Source organism: Gymnodraco acuticeps, unplaced genomic scaffold (assembly GCF_902827175.1).
Source record: "Gymnodraco acuticeps unplaced genomic scaffold, fGymAcu1.1, whole genome shotgun sequence".
NCBI lineage: Eukaryota > Metazoa > Chordata > Actinopteri > Perciformes > Bathydraconidae > Gymnodraco > Gymnodraco acuticeps.
Genome location: NW_022990701.1, coordinates 3701185 through 3719857, shown reverse-complemented (window position 1 = coordinate 3719857; position 18673 = coordinate 3701185). Strand labels below are relative to the sequence as shown.

The 18673-nt window shown below is 39.8% G+C and overlaps 1 protein-coding gene across 1 annotated transcript in view; it reads right to left on the bottom strand.

The window, feature by feature from the left end:
- Nucleotides 1-18673, bottom strand: part of dchs2 (dachsous cadherin-related 2) — a 31876-nt gene that overhangs the window by 10365 nt on the left and 2838 nt on the right. The window contains exons 2-12 of the mRNA XM_034231466.1: nt 16450-16641; nt 16072-16303; nt 14552-14788; nt 11713-12738; nt 11003-11190; nt 8966-9065; nt 8714-8883; nt 7067-7907; nt 6173-6412; nt 4245-4379; nt 1098-1307 (exon numbers count right to left, since the gene is read on the bottom strand). Of these exons, the coding sequence (XP_034087357.1) occupies nt 1098-1307; nt 4245-4379; nt 6173-6412; nt 7067-7907; nt 8714-8883; nt 8966-9065; nt 11003-11190; nt 11713-12738; nt 14552-14788; nt 16072-16303; nt 16450-16641 (3571 nt within the window). The remainder of the gene's footprint in view (nt 1-1097; nt 1308-4244; nt 4380-6172; nt 6413-7066; nt 7908-8713; nt 8884-8965; nt 9066-11002; nt 11191-11712; nt 12739-14551; nt 14789-16071; nt 16304-16449; nt 16642-18673) is intronic.

Here is an 18673-nt window from a genome sequence, read left to right as displayed (position 1 = left end):
TCCCTGAGGGGGCGCCATAGAGCTTCAGGGGAGGCGCAGCGTGAGAAATAAATAACGAGAAAAAGACGAGTATGCTTTCAATACTTGGCTGTCTGTGGAGACCGAGTTCCCCCACCTCGCCAAAAAGGCTGTAAAAGTGCTCATTCCCTTCACCTCCACCTACCTGTGTGAGTGTGGGTTTTCCACATTGACTTTGATAAAAAGAAAGTGCCGGTCAAGGCTGCAGCCCGAGGATGATCTGCGTTTATTCCTGTCTACATTGCATCCCCGCATCATCCGCCTGTGCGCATCAAAGACGCAGACTCATTGTTCCCACTAAAGTAGGGGTGAGTGTAATAAGGAGGCAAAGTTGACGTTCAGTGTGTTGCCGGGAGCATATAAGGATTTATCTACAATGTTGAAAATGTTTAAAATGTAAAAAAATAAATATGTAAAGCATAAAGATAAAAAGGTCAGTGAGTCAGCACGATAGATTCAAACACAGAGACGAGACAAGAAGAGAGAAACAGTCGGAGTAATTTCAAATGGCGTGCTCAAAAAAGAGAAAGGTAGACAGCGGAAACAGAGCATTTAATTACATTTTCTCTTACTGGACCTCTTTGAAATGCAATTGAATACCCCTGCATTATAGCAACAACAACAATAATAATAATAGCAATAATAATTGGGAGGGGGGGGGCGCGGCTGTTCTTATGTTCTCTGAGGGGAGGCTCACCTTCCCACACTTTGAAAACCCCTGATCTAGATCATTTTCATTGAATGTAAAACCTAATATGTTGTCATTACACAGACATTGGTTGGTTTAACTTTACAGGGAAGGATGTTAACATGGGTAGTAGTAGTAGTAGTAGTTTGGGTGGAAATGTTCTTCCGTTTTCTCTTCTAAATCATTTTTGGCTTACCTCAGCATGTGTTAAAACCTGTTTGCTCGCTTAGTTTCTTTCCCTTTTAGACTTATTTTTCACATGTCTAGGAGTTCCCAGATCTGAGCTATTGACTTGGTGAGTATAATGTTAGTTCCAATAACATTTTTGCAAAAACTATCAAATTGTGATCCAATTAGCTTGACATACAGAGCAATATTCTGGGTTCCTTACCTAAAATGGAGTAGTGTATAGTTCCATTTTCTCCATGGTCTGGATCCGAGGCCTGAGCAGTGTGCACCACTCCAGGAGGGAGGTTTTCTGGCAGGCTGATCTGGAACGATGACTGCATGAACTCCGGAGGGTTGTCATTGTCGTCCAGCACCGAGCACAGCACTGTGGCCGTCCCTGACAGAGGCCGCGTGCTGCTGTCACGAGCCTGGACTGCACACAGGAATCAAAAGGAATCAAAAGCATGCTAAAATGTGCTAATTTGTAACACTTAACACACAAAATAACAAGTGAGGCTGGTAGGAATGCCATTACGCTTGCATGTTTTTGGTCTGAACGTGTGGGACACATACTAATTTCAGCCGAGGGTTGAGCTACAGGTAAAGTCCAGTGTATAACAAAGTATTTTAGATTCATCCACTATCTGTGCCACATTATATGCAGAAACATGTTGTTGAGTTGTCTTGACTAAAGTAGAAGACTGACTGACAGACCAAACGACTGATAATGCCGTCCATAGAGCCGTCCCGAAAGTACTTTAATATGAAATGGGAGGTCAAAGATGCAGTAATTTACTGTAGCTTTATATGTGAAACATATGTTTTACATGTGACAATCTACACAGTATGGAAAAATACAGTTTTTCTAAGAGGTCAAAACTCTCTGCTGACCAAAGACTGATGCCAGATTAGATTTTAATGGCAGTACAGACCTTGAAAGGGAAATAAATATATACAATAAAAGTCCTGTCAAGATAACTTATACTGCAACAGTTTTTAATACAAGCTGAAAATAACTTTTCTTTCTTTCCAAACTTATCCTCAGCCAGAGAAAATTATCCCCACATATTTTTGTATTTCCCAATAAGCCTTGCATGATTTTGGCAAAGCTTCAAGACATTTATTCTTTCCTGTTATTATATGTTGTTGTATTATGTTTAATCAAACTGCTGACTGTACAAATATCACGATAAAACATCTGAAAGCAATCACTAAACACCAATGAATAGCTTGAATGTAATTGCAGTGTATTCCCACGACAGAGTGAAAGCAAACACTTCAAAAGGCATAGTGTGCCGTCAGTAGAGGTTAGATAAACTGTACCTCAGCCCTTTAAAAGTCTACTGTTTCCTTAACATGAATCAAACTGCTGAATTATGTTGCCCTGAAACAACGACCTTGAATTCTTTATGACTCTGGCTGTGAAGCATGTCAAGGGAGAAGGTAGAGAATGAGAAACAGAGAAAGAAATATCTGTGTTTGCTAGAGACTTTATATGTTTTGTTTTAGCCGCTTTAGGCCATTTTATAACCCTTTTAGTGAGAATATGTGAGCCAAACATTGACTTAACTGTGCAGCAAAGCTGGAACAGTGAATACAAAGAATAGAATCACAGACTTTTAAATATTTGGATGTGCTTATATTCTCACTTCATGCAGTAAATCCAGATCACAGCCATAGATGATACACGTCTTTCTGGTCAATACAACTTGCAGACAACATGGTTAACGTCCATCTGGTAATTGTGAAATCAACATTACAGTTTTTTTAAAACCATCAACAATTCATTGTGATTGATACAGACCCGGCGCCAGATCAAATCTACAGAGAGGGCATATGATTTTCATGGGAGGGCACACAAAACCGTCATGTGCCGACGCCAGATATTTTCTTTTGGGGGTGCTGTGGGGTAGCTTGACGTTTCATAGAGGGTGCTCAAACATGTAGGGTTTCCCATTAAGGTACCGGGCGCTACAGTTGAATTTTCTACTGCAACACTCCCCACACGCACACACACAGTGTACCTGCAACAGTTACAATGAAGGCTCCATAATCAGCTCACGGCATATAGGTGTAATCAGGGGTAAAGTGCTATTTTTTTAAGTGGGGGGCGGACCCAACCTCCTCTAGGGGGGTCCAGGTGCATGCTCCCCCGGGAAGATTTGTTTTTTAAATACTGAAGTTAAAAGCATCAATCTGGTGCACTTTGAGAGCAACATGAAGAGATCTATGGATACATATCTCAACACCTATTTGAAACAGAACTGTAAACAGATTTTCAATTTCTTTATGGATATTTTACAAATCACTCCCCTTTTAAACTGTATTCTTGTTTTACTGTCATATAGTATTTCATAACTGTTTTTAATTTATTACTCTTATATTACTATCTGACATCACATACATCGTAGCAATAAAGTTCACAGTTTATTTATATAAAATAAACTGTGAAATGGGAGGGCCTGGCCCTGGTCTGGATTGATAGCACTTTCCCAACTTGTAAAAACTCTTTGTTCCTCGTTGACATTGCATCATGGGCACTTTGATTAATTTCAGCTTAGAAAACATTCGATGTGATAAATCATCTACTCACCTGCTGAGCTCAACCAATCAAAGTGTTATCCATGTAGCTCCAAAATGGCTGTTTTAACAATTGACTTGACCATTAAATAAGTGGCCTTGGCTGTGTGCCACTTCTCATATTCCTTTGGCAGTTAAATTAAGCTTAAAACAATATTAATAAAGCTTCCTCTGGCGTGAACAGAAGCATCTTTTATTTAAAGTAAGGTAGGGAGCTTATGTGCATGTGTTTTTGACTTACACAGGGTTTTTGAAAGGGCAGGATTTTATTAAATCACATGTTACACTTGTGCAAAAGATGATCATCCAAACAGTTTAGCAACAAAAGGGTGTTTCAGAGAAGTTATGTACACTGCTGTGTCTGTCAGCTGCAATTATAACCGCTTCTAATCCTATTTTTAATCCTAATCTTTTGTTATATTACCATATTCTATTCAATATGCTCCTTAGATAACTTTTTATTTTATTTGTTTTATTATTTTCTCCTTATAGCATTGTTATATGACGTTGTGCTATATACATGAAATGTATTATTATTATTTTAAATCCAGGCTTTTTTTGTTGCTGCTTTTGATAAGATAACATAACTATTTTACACTGTACATATCTGTTTTATTCAATTTTTTTTACATTCTCTTAATGACTGTTTTGAAATGTTTTTTGTGATGTGATTCCATTGCACTATATCAAATGCTCTTAAGGTTTACTTTTTGTAAAGCAATTTTAATTTGAAACTTGCCTTGCCTGACAACAGGTTTGAACAGTGTGTGTTTATGTGCTTGGGTTTTACCTCTGAGAGTGAAATGCTGCTGCTGCTCTCGGTCCAGGTGGGAGGCGGTGGCGATCAGACCGGTGTACGGGTTGATGTTAAAGAGCTCGTAGCCGGGTCCGGGCAACAGGCTGTACCACACCACGGCATTCTCCTCTGGAACATAAGAGAAAAATGTATATTTTACATTACATTAAAACTAGAAGCACTAATATAAACAGAAATATATTAAAATAGAAATCTCTAAACAAAGTGTTGAAAGCTTATTTTGTGGATGTATACATTTCTTTTCTGGAGCTAAGTGAGAAAATATGTTTTTTCTTTGTCATTTGACTAAAACAACATGTATGCTGGTTGTATCTCAGGATAACAATTTCCCTGCCAATGGTTCTATAACTCCAATTTGATTAGAAACAGTGTTTTCATCCATCTGAAAAGGGCGTTGAGTGACCATGTCAAGAACTCAAAAAAGCCCTGCTGATCAATTTAGACTTTAGTCTTTTGTGCGCAGACAGAACTGTAAAACCTTTGAATGACACATGCTCATTCCTATGTTATTGCATTTATGATATCATTTTGCCACAGAGGACAGAAAAGTTTTTTTTTTTTTTTTTAAACTCATAACATTTGCTGAACAAAGTGAAGTCCAGGCCACGCAGAGTACTACAAAGGTTAGCTGTCACGCGCTGATATTGCACATCTCTGACTGACTCCAACACATGGAAACTGGATACACAGGCACAAAACAATGGTCAACTTTGGGGAGCATTGGGGGGGAAAGCAACACAAATGATAATCAAATCAGACTGGTGGGAGAGCGGGCTGCGCTGCCAGACGAGGCGATTCGAGGAGACGGATGAAAACACGGCGTCTATTGTCACAGATGGCTTGGATTATGGAAATCATCATGAGAGAAGACCTTTCAAATCTCCCTGAGGATCTGTGTGCTTGCTGTTCTTGGACAATTCTCACCCCCAAGAATTCAAAGTTCACATTGAAACCCCTCCTGTACAGATCGTCCTGCCACATGCCCCTCCACCTCCACTGTTTAAAAGGATTCCTACTGTCAACATGATGGGATGAAGTGGGATATAGGAGGCCCTGTGCACAACGTGTTAAAATAAACAGGACTGATGTGTGGATTTGTGACTAATATTAGGGTTCAGATTAATGAGATTTGCTGGGCTATACAGTGATCATGAAAAAGACACAAATGGTACAACATGAGGGAAAAAGGGACAAGGGTTGGTTTGAATTAAAGTGCTAATGGACTGAAAAAAAACAGACGATAACCTCGATTCACTGCAGCGCTGAACTTTAACCCAAACATGGCAGAGTGAGCTGCTGCTAGACTGTGCTCTGTCATGTGGTACTTAATACAAACGAACTACAGTATTACACTAAAGCTAAAACAGAATAATGTTTTAATAGATTCAATATATCATATATTTTCAATACAACAGGGTTTAATGCAACAGAAAAGGAAACAAGACAACTGTTCATGTCTTCATAATTTACAAAACATTATGTTGGAGGTTAGACGCTTTAGCAAGAGTTTAATTTAATTAAGTGTAAGTATTTGGTTTTATGCATCTTGAGTCAGTGGTTTTGAGGCCTCAAGGACACATGATAGTGCTGCCATCTAGGCCCTTTAAAGGCGTACTGCTATCTTCAGCTCAGAGGGATTATTTGAACTTGTATGCGACTGGATGAAAACTGCAGCTCATCTGAGTTTCTAAGAACCAGAACATAAATAATAGTTAGAAGAATAGAAGAATGAAAACTCACTTTATTTTCTTATAATTTCCAAATTCATCTGTCCTTAAATGTCAAAAAATAATATCTTGTTGCAGCCATTGATTATATAGAATGGTGTTTAACATTTACCTGAGAGCCTTAATCCTACTTTACCATGTATTTAATAACATGAAAAAGCTTACAAGTATTACCTGAGTCTGTATCAGTGGCAGAGACCCTGACCACTGGCTCTTCAGGGTCTCTGTTCTCCGCCACACTGGCGTTGTAGATGCTCTGACTGAAGACGGGTGCCTGGTCGTTCACATCCCCCACCTCCACTGTCAGAGTCTGGGTGGAGGAGAGCGAGGGCAGCCCGCGGTCTACCGCACGCACGGTCAGGCGGTGGAAACGCTGAGTCTCATAGTCCAGAGGGATTGAGAGGAAGAGGAGGCCTGGAGAAGATGGAAGAGGATCAAACAAGTCTGTTGGTCTCTAAAACTTGCAAGTAAAAGTGGCTCAAACTTTCTGAACGTTATTTGGAACATAACAAATCACAAAACCCACTGATTTATCAGGATGTTTGTAATACATTTTAACATTTACTGTTGCTTACGGTATGTCGTCACACATAAGACAATTATTTAAATAAAAATGAAAGCCTGACCAATATTGGATGTCTAAAGCCAATACCAATAGTGTATCTATCTATCTATCTATCTATCTATCTATCTATCTATCTATCTATCTATCTATCTATCTATCTATCTATCTATCTATCTATCTATCTCTCTATCTATCTATCCATCTATGTATCTATTTATCCATCTATCTATCTATCTATCTATCTATCTATCTATCTATCTATCTATCTATCTATCTATCTATCTATCTATCTATCTATCTATCCATCCATCTATCTATCCATCTATTTATCTATCTATCCATCCATCTATGTATCTATCTATCCATCTATCTATCTATATATCTATCTATCTATCTATCTATCTATCTATCTATCTATCTATCTATCTATCTATCTATCTATCTATCTATCTATCTATTTATCTATCTATCTATCATTAATCCATACCCTGTGAGAATCCTACCTGTTTTCTCCTCCAGTGTGAACAGTCCTTCCTTGTTTCCAGCGATGATGATGAAGGAGACGACCCCGTTTTCACCCTGATCTCCGTCTATGGCTATGAAATGATGCAGCAGAGTCCCCACTTCTGCGTCCTCCATCACCTGAACTGTGTCCGCTGATACAAACACCGGCCGGTTATCGTTCACATCGAGCAGGAACACCTGAGCCGTCACTGACGTCTGCTTCCTCTCCTCCTTCCTCTTCGCCTGGTCGGTGGCGGTCACAGTGAAGGCGTAGCTGGGGTTGGTCTCTCGGTCTAAAGGTGCTGTTACAGTCAGGCTCCCCGTGAGAGGGTTGATCTGAAAGGGGAAGCGGGATGATCTGCTGAGTTGAGGGTCAAAGGTCAGGGAGTAGCGGAGGGCACTGTTAGGAAAAGTCCCGTCAGCGTCCCTGGCATGAAAAGCAAACGCCAGCGATCCTGACGCAGCGTCCTCCGGCAGGCCCAACATCACCAGTTTGTCAGGGAACCAGGGTGTTTGGTCGTTCACATCCTCCACCATCACACACACCAGCACGGACATGTTCACTCCGGGGCCGAGACCCGCGTCCTCAGCTCGCACCATGAGGAAGTACTGCATGGCCGACTCGTAGTCCAGCGGCTGGTTGATGTAAATGTCACCAGAAGAGCTGTCGATGCCGAAGTGAACGCTGCCGTCGCCCTCGGAGATGGAGTACTGGAATCTCCCTTTGTATGAAACCCCAGCAGAGCCGATGACAGTCGCTGGCTCCGTGTCTTCCTTCACCGTGAAACGCCTCATGGTTTGCTGGTTAGTTTGGCTGTAGAGAGCCTCTAATTCATGAACCTGCAGGTCAAACACATACACTGTCAGACAATAATGTCAGAGGAGTAACAGTAATATTATAATAAGAGAAAACACTAGAAAAAATACAAAATATGGGGCGATAGAGACAAAAAAGCAATGAAGTGAGTCCCTTTAGGGACAAACATTTCAAACTCTTAGAATATAAAACTAAACAGCCTGTGCTTTAAATTAAGACTTTGATATAAAGCCTCTTTAAAATGATAATAAATGTCTCCCTCCGGTGCCAAACATGGGCAACTTAGACATCGGTTTTTCTTATGGAAAATCATAAAATTGTACAATTTGGGTCTGTACATTTGTAAAAGTGTCTAGAGCATATATCATGCAAAGGATGGAGTTCAGTTTAGTTTAATTACTTTTGTTTTGATTTAAATAGATCATTTTGGATGAAATATATTTTTTAAATCATATTATTTCCTAAATGAACGCATTTAGGACCTTTGGGTATTTAATGTCCCTGCGCAAACTACAATGGGATTGTTATCATTTTAAAGTCACAATCACAGGATACAAGCAGAGAGTAATGACTTTATGAACATGCTATTGAAGAGACAAGCATAACAAATAACCGTATATATCAGTTCTACAACTGAGGCAGAAACTGATGACCGTTTACTTTACTGGAACGGAACAAACTTCAATATGTTGTTTTTGAAAACAGAGAAAGGCAGACTGTTAAAAGGGCATCGATACTACGGTCATTTATACAATTGTAAGTCATATAAGTATCATACAGATATAAAATATATATTCACTGACAGCATAAAGTGGAGGGATGATCGTACCTGTACATGAACAACTGCAGTGTCCTCCAAAGGCTGGGCTCCGCTGTCCTTGGCACTGACTCTCAGAGTGTAGTATGGTTTGGTGTTATCAGTAAAAAACTCTGTTGTTCTCATGTCTCCGCTTTCATTGTCGATCTCAAAGTGTTCGAAACCATCATCCTCTGAATCAGCTGAGAGAAACACAGGACGATGATACTCAGGAACTCATCAATAATACTGTAGAAGTGCATAACAATGATGTACATGTCTTACCTGAGACCATTGAGAAGGTGACTGTTCCATTTTCTCCTGCATCTAAATCTTTGGCAAACATGTTTGTCACCAAGGATCCTGCAGGTAGCCCAGCCCATATCTGCATAAAGAGAGGAGCATGTATTATTAAAAAAACATATCAATAACTCTGCACATTTAAAAGATGTACACATATCTCTGGTTAGGACTTCTTTCCTGCTTTGTAGCAAGTAATGCTTATGCATATTCAGATGTTTTATATCACTATGGCTATAGACACATGGAAGTTATTAGTCATATTAGTCATCTGAAAATTAGGGCTGTTTTTCTGTCCTCATAATTTATCACATCAACACCATAATAAAACACGAAAAAATTTAAAACAAATTTGAATAATGTGAATAATATGATTTATTGAATTAGTCTTTCCTTTAGTACATCAACTTTGAATGCTTCTTATAGGATAGGAAAAGGACAACACACAGGTAAGATTATAACAGGTTAATCAGTGTTTCCCACAGATCTGAAATATACTTGGGCGGGTGGTGGCAGCGGGCGGGGGGGGGGTGCGCGAAAAAAAAAGTTTTAACGACATGTTTATTTATTGACTTTTCATTCCTGCTTAATCATTTTGCGGAAAGATGGCACTGTTTGTCAGAGCACTTCATCCTTCTGGGATTTCATGAAGAACAGCTCCAACGCCTGTGTGTATGGGAACGCCTCTGGTGCTGGGGGGGGGGGGGGGTTGAGGTGACGTGCAACAACATTAACATTAACCTTTCTGTTGGTCGCTTGTTAGCAGACCCTTCACGCGATGGCAGAGCGAACAGGTACAGGCAGGGCCCATAATGATAGCCCTATAGTTTAAATCTACTACCCACACATGAACATATGGAAATGGTTTACTATTTTAAAAAATAAATGTATTTATAAATGTATTTAGGAACCTATCCATGTGATTTTTTGTGGGGGTCGACCTCAAATCCTCTAGGGGGGTCCAAGGGCATGCCCCCCCGGTAAGATTTTATTTTTTATTTTGGAGTTCAATGCATCAATCTGGTGCATTTTGAGGGGAAAATAAAGAGACTATCTATGGAAACACCTATATTAAACAGAACTGTATACATTTCAATAATCATAAAATCAAGGCCATAACCAATAACATACCATTTCCAATATGAAAAAAACACTGAAACTTGTTTATTAATTTATTTTTGGTTCATTTATAGTTGTGAGTGTGTCTGTGCTCCTGAATCAGCCTCTCATGTCTCCCTCCTCTCCCCCTGCTCTGCTTTGAGGCAGCAGCAAAGACGAGTTTTCTCTCAACTAGTTTTAAAAGTGTATCTTACCTTTTTTCACCTAGTTAACTTTTTATTTATTTATTCATGCATATTTTACGAATCACATTACATTTCATTTAGCTGACGCTTTTATCAAAAGCGACTTCTAATGACCGATTACAGGGACATTCTCCCTGGAGTAACTAAGGGCTAAGTGCCTTACTCAAGGGCACACTAGTGGTGGTGTTCCTGGCGGGATTTGAACTCACAGCCTTCCGATCTTCAGCCCACCTCACTATCCATGATTAGACCAATCACTACCCTCTCAAATGGAAATATGTGTTTACATAAATGGTGACCAGACCATTTGAGACCCACTGAGAACTTAGACTAAGTTAACTATCTAAACACTCAGAGAGACCTTTACCTCACCTGAGCTGAGGTTATCCTGAGCTTGAATGACACACAGAGACCAATCAAGGGCTTTGATTTATGATCTGTATGACAGTGGCCATGTCGGCAGGCCACATCATGTGGACAGCCAGTCACCCTGTGGCAGGCCACTTAACAGGCCAGAAGGAGGCGAGATCAGAGCAAGGGAGCGAGGGATAATTGTCCACAAGTTAATCGATCGCAGATGGCGTCGTGGTCACGGACGAATAAAAAAAAAAATTATAAAAAAAAAAAAAAACCTAAATGGGTCGCGAATTATACTTGGGCGGCCGTTAATATAACTGGGCGGCCCGCCCAAGTATAGTCTATGTGTGGGAAACCCTACCTGAACATTGAGCTCCTTGTTGGCGGGCAGGTGTGTGAACTGTGGCGTGTTGTCGTTGGTGTCAGTGACCAGGATGTGAACGGTGGCGGTGGCGTTGAAGCGAGGGTGGCCCTGATCGGTCACCATCACCTTCAGACTGTGCTGGCTGTGCTGCTCCCGGTCCAACGCCACCCAGTTGATAATCTCACCTGGAAGGGAACATGAAGGTGAGGATGGCTGCGCAGGTAAGCAGAGGGCTGTTACGGTTGGCAGGGAGGATTTCAGATACAGGAAATCTCACCTCTGGCTAGCAGAAAACTTCCAGCATCATAATTTCTTTTTTAAAAGATTTTTCCTCTGTTTTCCCTTTCAATAACCTTGGACAATATGTATACAATTTACTCACACATTGGATTTGAATTAACATTTGTAATTGAAAAAAACAACTGCAACTATTTTGCACACGTGTACTGTATATATTCTTTAGTAGTAGGTGGGTCTATTATAGTTTATTTTAACCCATTTTGTATTTTGTATACTGTTTATCTTAAAGATACTCTATAGATATATATCTTTCTACTGTTAATATGTAAATATTTACATTGTATTTTTTAACTAATGTGCAATGCCTCATTAACATGCAGATGTATGAAAAAAAATCACAATTTGGGAGCAATAAAGTATGTCTAAGCTTCCCCTCAAAATGATGATATTATTCTGAATCCTTTTACCTGTTTTAGCATTGATGCGGAAGAACTTCCCATCTGTGAGCAGGATGTAGGACAGCTGGGCATTTTTCCCAGAATCCTTATCCAGCGCCTTGACGGTTCCCACCAGGCCTTGAGGCGACGGCCCCTCGGACACAGTGAAGTAGTAGACCTTGCTGCTGAACACCGGGGGGTTGTCATTGATGTCCAGCACCAGCACGGTCACTGTGGCTGTGGCCGTCATGTTCCCCAGCGAGGCCTCCGGGCCGCTGGCCAGCACTCGGAAACGAAACATGGATTCTGTCTCATAGTCCAGACTCTGGGAGAGATACAGCCATCCGGTGCTTGGGTGAACTCGAAACGGAGCAGGAGGAAATCCGGCTTCTCCCTCCAAGGAGTATGTGAGGCCTGAGTTGGACATGTGAGCCCCCCGGCTGCGGTGCGCTCTCACCTGGATGACCCTCGAGTCTTTCCTGTAGCCCTCACCTATCTCCACCTGGTAGACTAGTGTCTCGAAGGCGAGGCTGTCTTCAGCAGCGGTGCGGTCCACATTTACCGTGAGGGTCAGAGAAGAGCTCAGATATGGTTCTCCTTGATCTTTAGCCATGATTTCCAGGCTGTACCTCTGCTCATAATGCACCTTTAAACTCTGATTTAATGTAACTGTCCCCAGGTTTCGGTCAACAACAAATGTGCTGTTTCTGGAACTCTTCAGGTGATACTGCACCCTCCCATTGGCCCCGCTGTCGTAGTCGTGTGCATGAGCGATGAATAGCACTGTCCCTGGGCGTGTGTTCTGAGAAACTGTGATGCTGTCACCCAGTTTGGGGAAAACAGGAGCGTTATCGTTGATGTCAGCTATAGTGATGTTGACCTGAGTGGTGCTGTAGACTGGAGAGGTGTCGGTGAAGGACTGAAGGACCAGCAGAGCGTACGGCTGAACCTCGTGGTCCAGAGGTCTGATGTTGCTGATCAGGCCCGACTTCGGGTGAACGGAGAACAAACCCTGAGGGTCTCCAGAGGAGATCCGGTAGGACACGGATTCGGAGCCTGTGAAGACAAAGAGTTATTATTATAAACTGACATTAAAATGTCCCAGCATTACTTTAAGCAGTTCTGAATCCTCCTCAAACCAATGGACGTAAATTGATTGTTCATCTTTTATTGCTCCCAGCAATACAACATTTGTATACAATATCTAATACTTATTTGTATTGCTGATTGCTGATCATAAATTGAGGAAAAAGGTGCAAAATATGTTATTTTATGGGTTTTTTTTATGTGGGTAAACAAACTATACTAAAATAGTGCTACATTTATATTTTACAATCGTAAAAGCTGAGATCAGCAGATAAGAGACAAAAAAAGCAACATTTTAAGTCACTTATAGTTAAAGGATGGCACAATGAAAACAGTTATGGTAGGGTTATTTGAGAGTTAAGGTAAAGGAAAAAGTGAGATACAAAAAAAGGGTAGAAGGACATTTTTAAATTATGAATCAACATAGTTCATTAAGAAAATAAAGAATGATATATATAAATATATATATATATATATATTTGAAAATTAAGCCAACTGCAACTTTAAATTAGTATATTCATTTGTATGTCCAATATAGTAAAGGATTATCACAACACATGCACAGTAAGCAACAAACATTAATTACAGTACAGCTCAGAAGATTGCATTAATCTCCTCCAAGTGTTTGTTTGTCTCAAACAGTAACTATCAAACCACTGAAACAAGCTGAGAGCTTAGCGCTCCTCGACTTCTGCCAAACACATTCTGCTGTTTCCACTTTGAGTTGCAGCGCTAATCTGTTAATGGACAACCTTAAATGACTGTCTGAGAGGTGGAGAGGTTTAGCTGCTGAAGGCTAAGAGGTGTGGAGGTGCCTAACACGAGGACTATAAGGAGATAATCCTGTAAACTGGGGTGTCGGGAAACTCTCCAGAGAGAGGAGACTAGTTTATGTTACTGTAGAAAAATACAAAATACTAACTGCTGCAACTCCTTTAATCAAGGTCCTATTTTAATTCATAAAATATAAAACATTACTCTCTTAAACCTTCAAATACATCAAATAAACTCTCACAAAACAAATAATGTATTTATTTAATATACATATTTATAGTTACCATTAATCCTACACTCATTTCCTATAGTTATTTCAGGATTATCTTTGACCTTTAAGAACAATAACTACAATAAGTACAATGTATTGTACCTTTTGTCTTTGACCCTTATCATGTGAACATGTGGCTAATGAGGATTAAAGATTAATCTTCACAGCTTGCCTTCTAATGTCTGGAAGGAGATTTGAACAATGACAATGATCGCTCAATTGTCTTTGTCACAATCCTCTCTCTGACAAATCCTGTTAAATACTGTTTCTGCCATGTCCAATGTTGCAGACATCTTTTAATAAGTACATTTAGTTTTTTATTGCAGAGTTTTCTTAACTGCAGGTTTTTTTTATTTGCAGCATGTGTTGGTGAAGAAATGTCTCCATTTGCATGTTTTTTGGAACATTTGTGTTTTTCCTAATGTGTTATAGCTCGTTTCCCCGTCAGACACCGTTAGTAAGGCTTTTTACCTTATGCACCTGTTGCCCAAATTGACCACAATCATGAACACACAGACAGTATTGCCATATTTCTAAATTCTAAATTACTCACACATTTTAAACATTATCATTATCATCTCTAATGTCCATTACAAATAAACATGAATTATTCCTCAAAATACTTAGTAAAAGACTCTTCTATCACCAGAACTTTCCTGGGATTCATCGTTTGTTGTTGTTTTTTCTTCACCAATAATAGTAAAATCAGGTTATCCTTCTTTTTAGATATGCCCTCACCTGCTGGGTTTACGGCCTCCACCGTCCCCACAGGAGTCTCGGGTGGAGCGTCCTCAAGCACTGAGAAGGTGTAGCGCGACCTCTGGAACACGGCTGGAGCCTGAGCGCTGCGTAAAACGTTGATGGTGACCTCTGCAGGCCGGACAGAGGTCAAGCCCCCCCCATCCCGCGCTGATATTGAGAGCTTCACACTGGCTGCACCCAGGTGGGTCAGGGTGGAGGTCAGGAGGAGCATCCCTGCAGGCACAGAAAAGGATAACAGTCAGGTCAAACAGTCATTCACAAGTATGGCTTTTTGCTTTGTTTAAAAAACAGCACTCAATTGAATTGTCTCTTTATTTATTTTTCTGAATTTAAATAGGTTACATTTGAATTAAGATTATTTCCAAAATTAGATGATTGAATACTTTTAGCCTTTGAACATGTCAAATGTTTTTCAAACACGAATGCCACTTTTTCTTTGGTTCAATCCGCTATATCAAATGCTTTCGTGCCAATTTAGTGATTTTGGACTTTTGGTTTTTCAAAAATAACAATTTGAATGCATCACATTGGGCTCTGGGAATTATAGAGCACATGGTTAATCAATTAATTGAAAAGAAAATCATCCTGTCTGTTCACTAAAATAAATTGCATTAAAGACAGCTGTGACCACAATTTAGATTAAAAAAGCTCAAGAAAATCTATGCTGCACAAATAGAGCACAAAAAACGCACATTCAGGTATTTTTATGAATGGTTGTCGACTGAATGTACCTTACAACCCATTACATAATATGATCTCAGACAATAAACAGTACTGCTCATATTGTATTTAGCACTCATGTGCATGTAGACATCCTTTAAAATCCTTTGATTTTGAAACAAAAACGTTTATTTAAAATATTTAATTCAGTACTAAATTGAGTGTGAATTCAGCGTTACATTCTGCCACATGGGGATCTAAAGCTTTAGCAACCCCTGCTGAGCGCAATCATCTCATCGGGATTTACACAAAGTAGGTTGTTGTTTATCCCCAAACACTGGGACTGCCAGCCACACAACTTCATTAGTAAGTGAGAAGTCTTAATCAAAACCAATTAAAAAACGTAATTGAAGCGTGACTAGCTCATTAAAAACCATAATGATGTGTAACTGTTGAGTTACTTTCTGATAATACTGTGAGCAGGGTTTTGATTTGCACCATGACAGGCTCGTTGATTGGTGAAGTGCCATTTGTATGGCAGCACTGAAGTAAAACACTTCTGAAAACAAACCACAATTTAGAGAAAACTAACAAATTAAACAAAGTAAAAGATAAAATAAAAACACTGAAGAAAGAAAATGACTTGGCCCACACAACTATCTGGAAGGCACTACACATTTATGAATCACTAGCAGGGTAAACACTTAATTTTATCTTGATATTCTGCTCTGTTTTCACCTTTTCTTTTTACTCTCTAACTGCAACCCGACATCTCTCCTTTTTTGTACAAAACAATGAACACACTAACAAGTCTGAGTATTCAAATGCCTGCCTACCTGATTGTTTGTCCAGTGCGAACAAACTGGACATGTCTCCAGGTAGGATATCGTAGGTGACCTGTCCAAAACTTCCAGAATCTCGGTCAGTAGCGACCACGTTGAGGATTTCTGTGCCGGGCTGAGTGTGGCTGCTGATGCTCATGGTGTACTCGTCAGGGTTAAACACCGGAGCGTTATCATTCAGGTCTTCCACCTCGACGTGCACGTAGGTTTGGGCGCTCAGGCCTCCCTGACATTTGAAAAAGTAGAGGGAACAGAAGTGTTATGTAGTTTGTGAGTAAAAGGACACAATCTTGTTATGACTACAGTGCAGGTTATAAATTATGAGATGAGGCTTTAACACAGTATGTCAAATATAATTATTTATACACTCACTGGATCTTCAGCTTTAATCAGAATGTCATGGACCGTAAGCCCCGAGTCTCGATCAATATCCTGAGAGACGCACAGCTCTCCGGTCTGTGGGTGGATTTTGAAGAGAGGATGTTTGTCCTGCATGTCAAATCCGTCAGACAGAGAGTAGAGCAGTGAGCCAAACTCAGGGCTGTCTGCATCTGTGGCGACAACCTTGAAGAAGTAAAGAAACATACAGTTACGCAAATGCCACTAAAACAATGTAAATAACATTTGAAGTACCACGAAAAAATATAGCATGTAGTATGTGTATTAAAAGGGAAGGAATATGGAATTTGTGAGCGTTTGTCTGTATTTCAGGGCCTTATTCGGTGAATAGATGCAAGTTTTGTAACTTTATGAACATTTGTACGCAGCTATATCTGCTACGTACAAAGACGCAGTCTCACAGACCAATTCCTCCATTAAAATATATTTATATACAGTATGCTATTCCCAGTATAAAGATTGCAGTTTTATCAAATAAGTTGTAATTTGTTGCTACATATCCGTAATGAATGGTAGTGCCACAGTGTCAGTTATTAGTCAATGTTTAGCTTTAACCTCTGTAGTATCCGTGCATCATAATTATTTTCATGTTCTGCCAAAGAAGGTCAACATAATAAAAGCATGAAGAAATCCCCACGATCAAAGGGTGAAGATTGTAACTGACGGGAATAAGAAGAGCCGGCCAAACTGCGGAGTAAAAGACACGCCTCCGATCCAACAGAGAGCCTTTCATGTCTCACTGTGCCGTGACAAGAGACACATTTTACAGTTACAGCGCTCGCTTGCCATAAAGATGATATCATCGCGGAGTTTATGAACTCTGATCAGAGGAAGTTTTATAGTCATGGCCCATGGATCAAGGTCTGATTAGATACACTCCCTGAAAGATTTTGAACTGCCTTTACATCTCTTTATGTCTGCCAAGAAAACTATTTTAAAATCTTGGATTTCTGTTTGTAGTTGTGTTGGCTACACAGTTATAGTACAAGCAGTGAGAATTTGAACTCCAACACATACAGAACCAAACCATTAACAACTTCTGTATGCTTACATTAGAAAAATCTCACATGGGCCTTTGTAATGGATACGTTTGCAGGGTTAAAAAAGAAAGCCAATTGACTCCTCAAAGTTGAAGATACAGCTTTTGCCCTGTTGTGTTTTATTATAAAAAAGTGATTGTTGTGTTTCAGACTGCTGGGTAGTTTGTCACTATAGTTTGAGATTTAAAAAAACGAAATAGTGAAACTGAAATGAAATCATTATCTTAAATTGATTATGAAAGGAGCCCTGGTTGCTTTCACTGTTTATCTCTCACTCTTTTCTCACTTCTTTGACTTGTTTTTTAGTCTTAGCTCTTTCATTAAAGATCCACTGTAACAGTGAAATATCCTTAATGATTTTCCTATTCCTATAGTTCCTATTTAATCGGATTGAGTGCAAAATATCTGTCATGTTTATAGAAACTCATTGGTCAATAAGGTTTCTTTTGTTATGGGCTTCAGCTTGTGCCAGGCTGCAAGAGTGTGGTACCAGGCATCACATCTGTCATCATCACATCAAAGTCACAGTGGTCATCTGGAAAAAGGGTTGTGTGTGTGTGTGTGTGTGTGTGTGTGTGTGTGTGTGTGTGTGTGTGTGTGTGTGTGTGTGTGTGTGTGTGTGTGTGTGTGTGTGTGTGTGTGTGTGTGTGTGCGTGCGTGCGTGTGTTTAGGAGCAACACTGATGTCTTTGTGCATACAGTGAAGGCTGCATCTGTCTTATGAGACAGAGACAATAAGATGTTGAACTACTCTGGATTTCACCATAATCTCAAAATCTAGTTGTTATACGATATATAAGAACGGTTCAAGTTATCTTGTGGCTCCAAAGATTTTTGTCAAATTAACCTTTAGAATAAACAACGTCTACTTATGTCCTTATCAAGAAAAACATAAGAAAAATACATGTATATTTAGAGCTATAACTTTTAAGACTTATCATTTGCTTTTCTGTCTAATGAATCATGTTTGTCTGAATACTCCCTGCCTCTTCTGAAATGCATTCTTTATTGTATATGGCTTATAAGCCTGAAAAGGACATGATGAACTCGCCTGAGTAGTATTTTCGTATTTCTGTTTTTTCTGGTTTCCAATCATTTTAATAAGGGGGTCCCGAGCCTCAGGTTGTGAATAACTGGTGTACACTTTCACTTAAAGAT